The sequence below is a fragment of the Petaurus breviceps genome, unplaced genomic scaffold (assembly GCF_028583685.1).
Source record: "Petaurus breviceps papuanus isolate PSGF00001 unplaced genomic scaffold, PetGlider_PUasm1.0 90919, whole genome shotgun sequence".
NCBI lineage: Eukaryota > Metazoa > Chordata > Mammalia > Diprotodontia > Petauridae > Petaurus > Petaurus breviceps.
The window spans coordinates 39,588,259-39,602,885 of record NW_027187378.1 but is presented as its reverse complement, the minus strand read 5'-3'; the positions used below and the strand labels follow the sequence as shown (position 1 = coordinate 39,602,885).

The window sequence follows — 14,627 nt, the reverse complement described above, 5'->3', positions numbered from 1 at the left end:
TTGCTGTTGCTGTTTCTGACTTCATTCCTCCCAAGGACTGTCTGCCATGTCTAATAGTTTGTTCCTACTCTGCTATTAAAGTTATCTAGAATTGCAAAGTAGTCTTCTTTCAGCTTATTGATGATAAGGGTCTCCAAATCTTTATAAAATTTTCATAGCACTGATGATGTTGGCATGGTGCTTTCCTGCAAGTGGCAGCTACATTGTCATGAGCCTGCTATTTACTCTTCTTGGGAGGTATACATATTTGTTGACTAGATTAGTTTTCATTGCAAAACCTATGCAAAAACCTTGTTTCATATAGGGCTGCTATTTGGATGTAATACCTGATGAGTTATTTCACAATAAGAGCTGTTCGTCTTTCAGATCTACTGGATTTTTTTGTTGTCAGTACATATGTGCACATTCCATTCACTATTGGTGATTGGAATCATCTTTGCAAAAGTACACTTTGTTGTGTTTCAACTGTAGGGTGGGATCCCCGCCTGCCATGGTAGCAGGCCAGGGTTATGATGGGTAAAGCAGACAATTTTTAGGACACTCTTTCTAGCCCCTTCTTCACACCAGGATGTGAGCTGTGCAGTCTTTAAGAAAGGCTGCTCTGACACATGGAGGGGGAGCTGCCAAATCCCACTGCTGCTTCAATCCACTGAGAAGCAAAGTTCTCTTTTAAACAAAGTACATTCATTTAGTCAATCACAAAGTCCACCCCTTAATCTCTTCAATCAAAAAGTATTCTTTCTTAAACAAAGTACATTCATTTAGTCAATCACAAAGTACAAAGGTCAAAAGTTTTCCATCCCTAGTTCAGTTAAGTTACAATATCATCAGTCACTACTAAGTACAAAAGCTGTCCACCCCTAGGTCACAAGTAAGTTACAATATCATCGGTCACTATTCAGTACCCTCTTAAGGGGTAATGGGAAGTACAAAGGCTGTCCACCCCTAGCTCACAAGTAAGTTACAGTCTCATCAGTCAGCATTAAATATCCAAGGAGTAGTCTTTTCATCTTGACTCAAGGCAGGCTCTTAGCTTCTAGGGTTTCTCTTCAGTGGTCCCAGGTTCTGCCACCTGGGTTCAAAGGCAGGTAGCTCTCAGTTTTTTGTCCAGCTTCTTGTGCAGTTCTTGTTCCACAATGAAGCTTACAGTGTCTAGTCCACATAAAATCCTTCACAGTTTCTGTTCATGGGAAGACAAGGCTTAACAAAGCCACAATAACATCCATGCACATTGCTGGGGTCCTCATCAATTTACTTTCTGCCTGTGAAATCAACATAGATCCAACAACAAGGTCCGAGGCCTCTGTCAACAAATGAATCTGACAAAGTGACATCAAAACAGACAGACAAAGTGCCAACACCATAGCCATGCCTCCTCCTAGTTTTCTTCTCTTCTCATTTTTCAGTTCTTCTCAATTCTCAGTTCAGTTTTCATTTCTCTTCTCACTTTCCAGCAGTAGCAGCCCAGCCTCCAGAAGCTCGCTCCAAGCAGTTCTGGCCTCACTCAGCTTGGGCTTTTCTTTATATAAGGTATTAGCTCCTCCCTGTTTTGCCCCTTCCTGTTACAACTGGAAGCTTCTCCCACTCTGGGATTCACAAGTTCTAGATCTTAATACTTAATACAGTCACACTTGAAACAAGGTGCTAAGTACTTGCCAATACAAAGGGATCTTCAAATTCCATTACTATTGTGTGGGATGAAAAACCCTATCCAAAATTTTAATAAAAAACTCAGTGGCTTCTCTAGATAGGAACAGAAAGGATTTATTCAATTCTTACAAGAAAGGGAGTGTTACCTTCACCAGGTTGAACCAGTGGAGGGAGGCTGATTACAGAAAATAAAAGTGACATTATATAGCCTAACACAGACAACTGCTCCCACTGACCTTGCCCTCATTGGTTGAGAGCTTGACCTCACAATCTAGCTTGGGAATCTACCCAGATACAAGGATCAAGGAAACAATCTTCAACCAATGAAAACCAATAAAAACATTTGATATCTTATTTGGTAGTGGGTGAAAGCAGGGGAGGGGTAAGTTTGCAAAAATGAAACTTAGGCCTAGCTGCAGCCAAAGCCTAATTATAAAAGCAAAACTTAGCTGCAGCCGAAGCCCAACTTGAGTTCAGAGTACTGTCTCCATTTTAGGGTATAGTCTGAGAAGTTTTCATCTCTCTAACACACTATTACACTGATTGAACAGCAAAAGGGAAAAGCAACCCTTACACCAGTGGTCCTAGTCTTTCTTGAACACTCATACATCCCATATATATACACATACGTATAGAAATATATTTGTAAATAATATATGTGTGATTTGAGAGCATATATATGTATGTATACATGTGATTTAAGAACACACTAACTATATGTATATGCATGTACACATGAGTTGGGTATACAAATGTATGTATGTACATATATTATACATGCATGTATATATACAGACATACGTATATATTCTAAACTCACACATATGTGTATGTGTATGTATATTTGTGTACTCTTAACTCAACTATCCTAATTCCCATTCCACAGAGGGTGGTAGCTACATTTCTCTCTACCTCCACCCCCACCCTCAGGTACCCTGAGAGATGGTGGAAGTCTTATAATGCTATTATCTTGCTTCCCCTCATTCACACATATATTTAAATACATTAGGTTATTCCCTTGGGGCAAAAGGGAAATCATGAACAAGAATCATGCATGGATGGGTTTTGTGATCTGTATCATTGGAGGGGAAACCAGAATCAATTAAATCACAGATCCATTGGAATATGGGAACATAGGAATCTAGGTGATGAAGACCTGAATTAGAGTGGGATTAGTATAAATAAACATAAGGATGGAATGGATGTATGAAATATGAAGAAGTAGGCTTGATAAGACTTTTAAAAACTGATTAAAAATGGGAAAAATCAAAGATGAGATTTTAAACCTGGGTAACTGAAAACATGGTGCTATAAAAAGAAATAGTAAAATTTAGTGGAAGGGAAAGTTGATTAATTCCATTTTAGACCTGTTGACTTTTTGGTATGGACAAGGGTACTCATGTAGTTGGAGATTCAGAATGAAAGGTTAGGAGAAAGATGGAAATTACATACATACATGTGCACATATATAAATAAATTTGTGTGTGCATACATACATAGACACATGTATATGTATACACATATATGTATACACATGTATATGTATACACATGCACACATATATTTATATGTATTTATAAAATACATTGTTATTGTTGTTCAGTCATTCAGTCTGACTCTTCATGATTCAGGACCATACTGGTGTTGGAGTTTTCTTGGTGAAGATACTGGAGTGGTTTGCCATTTTCTTTTCCACTGGATTAAGGCAAACAGAGGTTCAGTGACTTGCCCAGAATTACACAACTGGTCAGGTTTGAGGCCATATTTGAACTTGGGTCTTTCTGAATTCAGATACAGTGCTCTGTCCACTTGGCCATCTAGTTGCCTCTAAAATGCATACACATATGTATATATGTACACACAAGTATACACACATACGTGTATAGGTATGTATTCCCACACATATATTCCTTTCCTCTGAGCTGTTAATTTTCATTTCTAGTTTCCTGAATGTCTTGCTTATTTGTAAAATCCCAAAATCTCAAGACTAAACTCATTTCACCTCACCCCTCAAACCTGTACCCAGCCTTAAATTCTTTTTTCTGAAGATGCCTTCAAAGTTGACTAGCTTTGCAACTTTATAATTATCTTTGATTCTCCTATCTCCTTCCTCTCATATATCTGGTTAATTGCCAAATTCTACTGATTCCAACTCTGCAGTATTTTTCATGTCTACCCTCCTCTTTTAATCTTATTTTAGGAATTTATTAATTCTCATCTGGGCTATTGTAACAGTCTCATAACTGTTCATCCAGCCTCCAGTTTTTTCCTTCTCAAACCCATCCTCAGCAAACCTGAGCAAACCTCAACAGGGTAATATTTCTAATGTACTTTTCTGCTCATACATTTCTTCTGCTCAGAAACCTTCAGTGATTCCTTGTTATCTAAAAAGGAAATGGAAATTCCTTAGTTTATCATTCAGGATCATTCACAAACTGGCTCTGAATTATCATGTTGGAGCCCTTCCTAACATGTAGTTAATCCTTTCCCATTGTGACTTTCCCCATTGAGGGCTTGATACATCACAGGTCAGCATAAGAAATTAAATGGGAATTTTGGGGGAGCTTTGCAGAAGCTGCAGATGACACATGAAGGCCAGCAGATGAAATAGTAAAAGTTTAGAAATTCAGGAATGTATAAAATACATGTATAGTATAAATATTTTATCTTTTAATACCATGATAATTCAGACTTCTCTGGTACAAAAGGAGGGCCAAAAATTTTTGTGCAAATTTTCTAGATTATGGGGGTACCGTTCCCCTAACCTCTATGATATGGAAGGGATAACTGTAGTGTGTTACAGTACTTTAGAGTATTGTAATATGGAAGGGATGACTCAGAATATACAACTTTTTGATAGCCTCAGTGCAAAATCTTAATTGGTGGTGAAGGTAGACACATATATAGTTCCTACTCTTCTTTTTTTTTCCTTTTGGAGGGCAATTGGGGTTAAGTAACTTGCCCAAGATTACATGGCTAGTTTTTTTTGTGTGGGTGTTAAGTGTCTTAAGGCCAGAACCTAATTCGGGTCCTCCTGACTCTGGGGCTGGTGCTTTACTCACTGCGCCACCTTGTTCCTACTCTTCTAAAACCTCCCATAGAGGAAGGGAGGGCAAAGGTGGATCAAAATGATGAAAACATCTATGGAATTCCTATACTAATATTGCCTTCTGGGTTTTCTTTTGGGGATCCTATATATATCTTGTCTGTTTTATCAGAAATTTCTCTTACAGGGGCAAGTCTTAATGTCAGGACCACACTAGTAATGTGAAGTATTCTCAAGACCAAATATTAAGTTATTAAGCACCTACTATGTGCAAGGCAATGTGCTTGGGTATTCAATTAAGAAAGACAGTCCTTATCCTCAAGGAATTTACAATGGGAAGATAACACATACTCAAAACAGGAAACTTGGAAAACTTGGGAATGGGGGTTGGGGGGAAAAGAGATAGAGTTGGGAAGGTATATTGCCAGTGTGATACCCACAGCAGCTGTTATGAACATGCAGACATATTTCCAGGTTTTAATCACAAGATAGACTTTCTTCTTCAAAGACAAAACCAAATATTTATTCATATACCAGAAAGTCAAATCCACCGTGGTAATAAAGATGTTGGTACACATTACCAAATACAGGGAACACTGCCATCCCCAAGCTTTCCCTCCATCAGGCTTCCCCACAAGCAAGCTCCATTAGGCAAAATGTCCCTCTCTCACCCACGCTAGCTGCTCTGCCTCTCTCTGCCTCCTCTCTCAGCTGCACCTCACTCTCCCACTTCCTGTTCCACCTGTTTCTGCTACACCTGTTTGGCAAACTCCTCCCACCTCAGACTCCACATGACTCAGACTTCCATGTGACTCAGGCTCAAAGCAGGTCACATTGGTCTATTAATGGACAGGAAAGACCTTCCCATTCTGTTAACAATACATTAACAATACAGAAGATGTTGAGTATCCTAAGCTGAATTAAACAATATGAGGATGAGATTTCAGGTGATCATCTTATCCTGGGTGGTGGCATTATATTCCTTGGAGTTCAGACCAAGCAGAACTGAAGGTGAAAAGTGGGGATGTAAAGGATTATATCTTTTAGCCAAATGGAACTCTAGGAGACATCTGGCATAGCAACTTTCTTCTCTTTCTGCATTTTAACTGCTCTGTTTTCTGTGTTATGCTAATATATCTTACCATTCCAGCTTTATTTCACACTATTGTCCTTCATATACTTATGCTCCAACTGTGTTGAAGTGTTGATGTTTCCCTGATCTTATCTTGCCTTTGCCTGTCACCATGCATTTGTGCATACTTCTGACCATGTCTGGAATGGACTTTCCCTACAATTCTACCCTTTGAAATCCTCTTCCAGGTGCCACCTCATAAAAAGAAGCTTTCATTTATCCACCATGAAGCCTACTAGCTAGAGAAGTTTACATTTTGGTTTGTTCTTTGTACTTCTCATGTTAGGAGTTCTGGGCTTGAAACCTACTTCAGATTTTTTTTTGCAAACCTTTGCACTATATGAATGCTCTTATTACCAATTATCATCACCTAGTCTTTCTGTCTCCATTCTTCACCAACTCTAAAGCTTGCTAAACAAAGTAGACAAAATAACTTGCATAATCTAATTTGTATATGTTGTTGTTCAAGCATTTCACTTGTATCCGACTCTTTGTGATCTAGTTTTGGGGTTTCCTTGTTAAAGGGACTGGAGTGCTTTGTCATTTCCTTCTATAAATTATTTTTACAGAGGAGAAATTGAGGCAAACAGAATTAAATGAATTTCCCAGGGTCACACAGTTTCTGAGGCCAGATTTGAACTGACTTCACTTTATCCATTGCATCACCTAGCTGCCCCAACTTGTATATAATAGTTATACATTATATGATATTTTATCCCATCTACTAGATTGTATGTTCTTGGAGGACCATGTCTATGTCTTATTTTATTTTTTTTATTTCTAGGACCTAGTTGAGTTCAATCAAAGTAACCAATCAATTGACAAGCATCTATTAAGCAATTACTATGTGTCAGATAAAAATACAAACAAGAGAATAATTCCTGTCCTCAAGAGTTTATGTTCTAAGAGGGGAGATAAATATCTACATAATTATGTACAGAACAAATATAAAAAGAATAAATACAACTCTGCTTAAGTGAAAAAGAAAGTCTAATTTGCACAAAATAAAAATGTCTCATCACTAGTGAGTAATCACATCCAAAAATATCCTACTTGAATATAAATGCCTTGGGTCAAACTTTCAAGTACCTCAAAATAATGAGTGTACAGAGGTCTATTTCTCTTTGTAAAACTGTCCCTGGCACTGTATCATAATTTGAATTTATTAGACTTTTTGCTACTGTAGGGAGGATGCCAACAATATGAGCTAGTTTCTCTCATATTGTATCATACCACAAGTACCTAAATTCAACAAGCAAATGGAAAAAACCATTTCTGAAGAAGCTACTTAAAAAATATTTTGAATTGACTAAAAACATTTACAGAAGCTCACAAATAATGAACATCTGCATTATGGGAAAAAGAAATTAATGTAATTTCAGACTTCCATATAGTCCTGGATCATTTTTTAGAAGCTTGAAACTTTTCAGAATCCTTTGTTAGCTTCAAAATTTCAAGTGTATGTTTGTATCCGTACCTACTTACTCCATTAAAATTATTAAATTTAGGTTTCAGAAGGGAGCTATCAACTCAATGAAAGGAACGAATTCTAAAAATTAGAGCCATTAAAAATGCCTTGGAAGGTAATATATCTAGAATACAATATAGAATTGGGAGTGAAGATTCTAATTTTTGTTTTCTTTCAAGGAATATTTATTTATTTATTTTCATTTTTCAGATGCTTTATTAACTTCTGATTTACATCCTTCATTTCTGCCAGATTTTGAGTTACAAATTTTCTCTCTGTTTTTCCCCCCACCCACCGCCCCAAACAGGATATCCCCTCCTTCAATCTGCTCTCTCCCATATTTTCTCACATACCCCTTTCGACTTTTACAGTGGGGCATGGTGGATCTCTATGTCCCAGTGCCTGTATATATTACAGGTAAAATAGTATTAATAATAGTATATATATGTATTTAAACATTTGATTTTTTTTTTTTAAGCAATCGGGGTTAAGTAACTTGCTCAAGGTTACACGGCTAGTATTTCTGGGTGTGGTGCTGAGTATCTGAGGCTGGATTTGATCCAGGTCATCCCGACACTAGAGCCGGTGCTCTTACTTGCTGAGCCACCTGGCCGCCCCTAAGCAATTGGGGTTAAGTAACTTGCTCAAGGCTACACGACCAGGTGTTTCTGGGTGGGTGCTAAGTGTCTGAGCCCGGGATTCAATCTCCAGGTCGTTCTGACACTGGAGCCAGTGCTCTTACTCGCTGTGCTACCTGGCCGCCCCCTAAACATTTGATTTTAAAACTTTAAATTCCAGATTCATTCCCTTCCTCTCTTGTCACCCACCCTTACTGGGAAGATAAGCAGTTCAGTATAGGTTGTACTTGTGTAGCTAAGGCAAAACAATAACATAGTAGATATATTGTAAAAGACTGACTATATTTCCCTCCCTCCTATTCCACTTGTTCTATTTTCTACTTTGATACCATCCCTTTTCAAAAGTGGGTGCTTCCAACTTCCCTCCCCCCAGCCTGCCCTCCCTTCCATCATCTTCCCTCTCTTCTCCTTCCCCCCTACTCTTCTGTAGGGTGAGATAGCCTATTTAGTGTGTATTTCATTCCCTCCCCAATCCAAATCCAATGAGAATAAAGTTGACCCATTCCCTTTTGCCTTCCTATTCTTCCCCTCCATTGTAACCATTTTCCCTTGCCTCTTCTATATGAGATAGTTTACCCCATTCTGTCCCTCCCCATCTCCTCTCATTATATTCCTCTCTCACCTTCTAATTTCGCCTTTTAAGTATCATCCCTTCCTATTAAATTGGTCCTGTGCCTCTATCTATGTATACCTGTAAACATATATACACACATTCACATATATATTCATATGCCCATATACCCTCATATATAGACATATATATGTGTGTATATATATATATATAAATTATATTTATATTCCCTTCAACTATTTTCATACTGAGAAAAGTTTCATCAGTTACAATTATTGCTTTTCCGTGTAGGATTGTTAATAGTTCAACTTTGATAAGTTCCTTTTGATTTCTTTTCCCTGTTTACCTTCTCATGCTTCTCTTGCTTCTTATATCTGAATGTCAGATTTTCTATTCAACTCTGGTTTTTTCATCAAGAATGCTTGAAAGTCCTCTATTCCACTGAATGATCATATTTTCCCCTGAAACATGATACTCAGTTTTGCTGGGTAGGTGATTCTTGTTTTAATCCCAGCTCCTTTGACCTCCAGAATATCATATTCCAAGCCCTTTGATCCCTCAGTGTAGAAGCTGCCAGATCCTGGGTTATCTTGATTGTGTTTCCACAATATTCAAATTGTTTCTTCCTGGCTGCTTGTAATATTCCCTTCTTAATCTGGGAATTCTGGAGCCTGACTATAATATTCCTAGGAGTTTTCTTTTGGGGATCTTTTTCAGGAGGTGATTGGTGGATTCTTTCAACCTCTATTTTGCCCTCTGGCTCTAAAACATCAGGGCAGTTTCCTTTGAGAGCCTCCTGGAGGATGATTTCTAGGTTCTTACTTTGATCATGGCTTTCAGGTAGTCCAATAATTTTTAAATTCTCTCCTGGATCTATTTTCCATGTCATTGGTTTTCCCCATGAGATACTTCACATTGCCTTCTATTCTTTCATTTGTTTGGATCTGTTTAACAGTATCTTGATTTCTCATAAAGTCATTAGTTTCCATTTGCTCCAATCTAATTCTGAAGCAATAATTCTCCTCATTGAGCTTTTGAGATTCTTTTTCCATCGGGCAAATTTGGCTTTTTAAGGCATTCTTTTCCTCATTGTCTTTTTGAGCCTCTTTTGCCATTTGAGTTAGTCTGTTTTTTAAGGAGTTATTTTCCTCAGTCAGGCTGTTGACTCTCATTTCGTAATTTTCTTTCATTGTTCTCATTTCTCTTCCCAATTTTTCCTCCACTTCTCTTATCTGCTTCTTAAGGTCCTCTATAGCCTGTGACCAGCTCATATTTTCCTTTGAAGCTTTTGGTGCAGGAGTTCTGACTTCACTGTCTTCCTCCTGTTCCATGCTTTGATTCTTTTTGTCTCCAAAATAGGAGTCTAATGTTGGAATCTTCTGTTTGCTTTGTTTCTTTTGCCTGGTCATGTTGCCCCTCAGTCACTTGACGCCTGGGCTTTTTGCCACAGTAGGACTCTGCCACCAGACAGGTGAGCTTTCGTCCCAAATGCTGGGGTTTTCTCGGCTGCTGGAGGTATTAAATGGGTGCCCTCTTGGAGGCCTCCACACACTCTGGCAAGCTGGTCACACACCCCAGGACCTCCACCCTAACCTGCAATCCAGATCCAAGCAGGTTAAAGCAAGAGCGATTACCCCTCAGACTGGTCTCTTGGTCTCTCTACACTCTGCAGGCCAGGAGGTGAAGCTGCCACATGGCGCTGGCTGGCTGTGCCGGGCATCTCAGCCGCTTCTCACCCCGGGGGCAAAAGCTGATGTACTTCCACTTACTGGGTTCCAAAGTCCAGACTGCATTGACTTCTCATTTTGTCCTTCACATCTATATGTTCATAATTCTGGATTGCCACAGCTGCTTCTGATCTGGAGTTCCTCCGGCTGGCTGCTGGTCAGACCTGCCCTGGGGCTAAAACCTCCAGCTCATGCGGGCCTGGGCTTGGCTCCCAGAGTGCTGTGCTGGCCAATTCCTGCCGGCCTGCCGGGCTGTCCTCAGCAGGATGTTAGCTTCTCTGTGTCATTTTGTGTGTTCTGCAGCTCCAAAGTTTGTTCAGAGTCCCCTTTTTACATTGATTGGGGAAGGTGGAAGCCAGAGCCGCTTGGAGGTCCTCCTTCTACTCTGCCATCTTGACTCTTCCCTTTCAAGGAATATTTAATGGAGAAAATTTGGATTTTTTAAATTAGTTCTCTGGCAACTAGAGATGTTTAAATAGAATTAGATGATTATAGAAGGGATCTGTGCTTTGGATTATTGGTTGGACTAAATGACCCTCAATGTCCCACCTAACTATGATTCTGATTGTATTAACTCAATTTGTTTTGGTCTAAAGTGGCCTAACGTTCAGAAGTCATAAGATCATATAACATTATAACTAGCAAGAATCTATGAAATCCAACCCCTCATTTTTGAGATGAAGAAAATGGAGTGTAAAAAGCTTATATGTTGAGATAAAGTCTTCTGGTAAATATCTCTACTTCCTCCTTCTAAATAACTGGACACCTTCTGAACTTAAGTCAAAGAAAACTAAATAAATCTATACTGAGCAGCAGAATGGTAGAGCAGACAGAGAACTAGCTCTGAAGCCTCTAAGATCTGGGTTCAGTTCCCATCACTGACATATACTTGTCAGGTTATGTAACTGGGAAAGTCACGTAACCTTTCAGTGTTCTAGGTTACTTTCTATGGCTATAAGTTATAGAGAAGGTGCTGACTTTAACTGGTAGAGAGAATTTTCTCACCTTGAAGTTCCCTATAGCCATGACATGGGGGAATCAGGAAAGTCCTCATGTAGGAAGGAGATTCCTAATGGAGCTAAGGAAACTAGGGATTCTAAGAAGCATAGATAAGGAAGGACAGCTTCTTTAATTCATAAAGAGAATTATTCTTTGCATCTCTGAGTTTTGGCTTTATAATAGCAAAGGGAAACCATATAATTAACCACTTTGGGCGTAGGAAAACTTTCTTCCCCGTAATGAATGCAAGGAGAAGATTGTGTCTGCAAAGAACCAAAAGTTAACATAGATTGTAGCCATATATTCCTTTTGTGTATTTATACTACCTATCCTAGAATTAAGCCAGATGTTCAAGCTGTGCTTTAAGCTAAAATGCTGACAACTAGTTATGGCTTCTATGTGCACACCAAGTTATTAGGTATTACCAGCTCTGGGTAGATCTTAAGAATACACAATCAAGTGTCCAATAATCTCCCTCTTATTCGATGTATGTTATAGTGATAATAAGAAAAAAATCATAGTTTTGATAATTTAATTTGCTTTCACATTTCAATAAACTTTTTTGGTGACAGTTTCTCCTCTCCCCCCTCCCCTCCCACTTTTTTTTCTCTCCCAATACTAGTATCCCAAGGGAATAACTGTTGAGGCGTTTTCTGTTATTATTGCACAGTTGCTCGGGCTTAGTCTGGGAATAAGATACGATGAAAAGAGATGCCATTGTTCACAATCTACCTGCATAATGAGCCCAGAAGCTGTGTAAGATTAAAAAACACTTTGTTTCTTGACTATGTTGTTTATTTTATTACAGATATATTTTGTGTATAAAATCAAGTCATTTCTAATTAATGATTATACCAGAAAAAGATAAAATTAATTAACTCTTTTCCTATAAAATATATACTTGATTTAAACATGTTTATAAGAAAGAATGACAGGTGGGTCCTGCTCTTAGCCAATTTAGGATGCAACATTTTAATTTAGAAGATAGATTAGGAAAGTTATTCTATTAGACTATTGGCAGTACAGAATGAATTTTATCAGGATTTATTGATAGACCAAATATAAGGGACAAACTTTATAGAAGTTATAAAAAAATTCTAACAGTTGATGATAATCAGGCTTATATGTCAAAAGAAGTTATAATGATCTTTTTAAGCTTGCTAGGCAATAAGAACCTATAAGGAAATAATGTTGAAGACTAATAACCTGAGTTGCCTTCTCCAAGTTTTTTCTTCTCAATGATTTGCTTGTTTTAGGGGTAGGAGCCAAGAGACAAAAAATATAGGATATTTCTATAAGAGGCCACTTATAGGCTCAAATCCCTGGGACTAACTCTTTAATCATTAAAAAAGGTTTATATCAAATACACATTCTATCTATGTTAGAGCTTTAAAATTATTATACTATGTCAGATAAATAGCTAATAATCTTTCCAAAGGTAACTCTAAGAAGTAAGTTGTATCTCCTACGAGGACAAAAAATATCCACCCTGACAGTAATCTTTAGAGATTAAAGTCACACTTGCAAATATTACAGTCACACAAAATCATATAGAATTTGAGAGTTTAAAGCAATTAGGGTGGCTATTTAGTTCAATCCCTATACAAATGGAATCAGTATAGTATAACATATCTGATGAGCAGTCTTCCTGGTGACTGGAAAAGATTACGGAGAAGGGGGAAGCAGTATATTGTAGTGTTCTCTCTCTCTTGCAATTGCTCCAAAAAAGATCAAAGAAGGTCATGAGATTAGGTGAATGGCAGTTGGGAAATCTGAGGATGAGCCACAGTAGTTCATTTTTCCTTCCCAGGTCAGTACAGGGAGAAAGAAACCCAATGGCACTGGGGAGGAGAGTCTTCCAGCACCTGGATTGGGGTAGGTCCTCCAGCTATGCAGTAGAGTAGGGAGGAAGAAGAAGTGTGATTTGGAAGTTATGTTGCCGTGACTCTGAGCAGAGTATTAGACCCTACTTCCAGTTTGACCTGGAGTTAGAGCCTGTGGCTTTCAGATATTAGGGCAGTGAGGAAAGACCAGGGCTAAGTCTATAATTGTGTCATTCTGACCTCAGAGCAAGGTCAAAAATGCAACTCAGAGGGAGGCTGGGATATATAGCAGGGCAGGAAATGTGGCCTAGGGACAATTCTACTTCTCTTTGTCTGACACTGCTGTTTAGTCATTTCAGCTGTGTCAGCTGACTCTTTGTGGCATTATTTAGTGTTTTCTTGGCAGAGAAGGTTTGCCATTACCTTCTCTGGCTCATTTGGCAGATGAGGAAACTGAGGCAAACAGGACTAAGTGACTTGCCCAGGATCACACAGCTAGTAAGTGTATGAGACCAGATTTGAGCTCAGGAAGATGAGTCTTCCTGATCCCAGACCTGGTGCTTTATTCATGGTGCCAATCAGTTGACACTAGAACAGAATTTTAGATTCATCTCATAGACTTGGCTGCAGCAGAGATCATAGACCAGGGGATGACCCCTAATGTTCTATGACTCTGAACTTGAAGAGCTTTCCAGTTAGCTGATGTAGTCTAGGGTCAACAGCTCTCTATTGGAGCTCCAAACATGTGAAAACCTATAGTTGTATTATCTGACCCAGAATTCAGATGGAAGCTATAACTGACTGATTTGAGATCTTTGTAGAATACAGTGTTCGATGTCCAAGGAAAACAGTGACAGGACCTTAGATAAGGGCCAAACAAGTCCTCTGCTGTGTCTCCAGAAGTGTCCAGAGGTCAGTCCTTGTACAAAGTCCCAGTTCAGGGAAAAAAGACACTTGATAAGGAATATGGAACCAGGAATGCCCTAAACAAATCCAGAAGAAGAGAATGACCTCACAATGCTTATAAACAAAGATGCAAAGAAAAGCACAATAAAGCCAAAAATTCCACTGGAATTCCTAGAAGAAATGAAGTAAGAGTTAAAAATGATATCACATATGAAATAAGAGATCTTGAGCCCAGATGTCCTCCTTACAACCTGTGTCCTGAGCATGTCCCAAATCAAATTAAAATGTAATTGGGAAATTTTTAATAACATAAATAAAAATGCAATATGTTAATAGTGTTAATTTGCAGTTTTCCAAGTCAATTATGTGGCCTAAAAGGATGCATTTCTGTTTGAATTTGACACTATTGCTTTAAAGGAAAGATTTGGAAGAAGAATTAGCAAACACAAAATATTGCCACGTAATAAGATTCCAAAAAGCTAATGACTTCCCCAAATACTAAAGTTAATTAATTCTGGAAGTTAATTACTGCATTGTAAAGCCAATCAGCAGTGGCTCTCCTGAGGACTACTGCTATGAATAACTTTAAGGATCTAATCACATAGTATAGTGAACTCTCTATTCAGCAATAAACCAAAGCAAAGCATTCAAGAAACCAAAGCACAAC

General features: G+C 38.4%; 1 protein-coding gene across 1 annotated transcript in view; it reads left to right on the top strand.

Moving 5' to 3' along the window:
* The window catches only part of LOC138152210 (disintegrin and metalloproteinase domain-containing protein 32-like), a 140,865-nt gene that overhangs the window by 64,503 nt on the left and 61,735 nt on the right, over positions 1 to 14,627 (top strand). Inside the window, exon 11 of the mRNA XM_069075980.1 lies at positions 11,854 to 11,987. Coding sequence (XP_068932081.1) covers positions 11,854 to 11,987 — 134 coding nt within the window. The remainder of the gene's footprint in view (positions 1 to 11,853; positions 11,988 to 14,627) is intronic.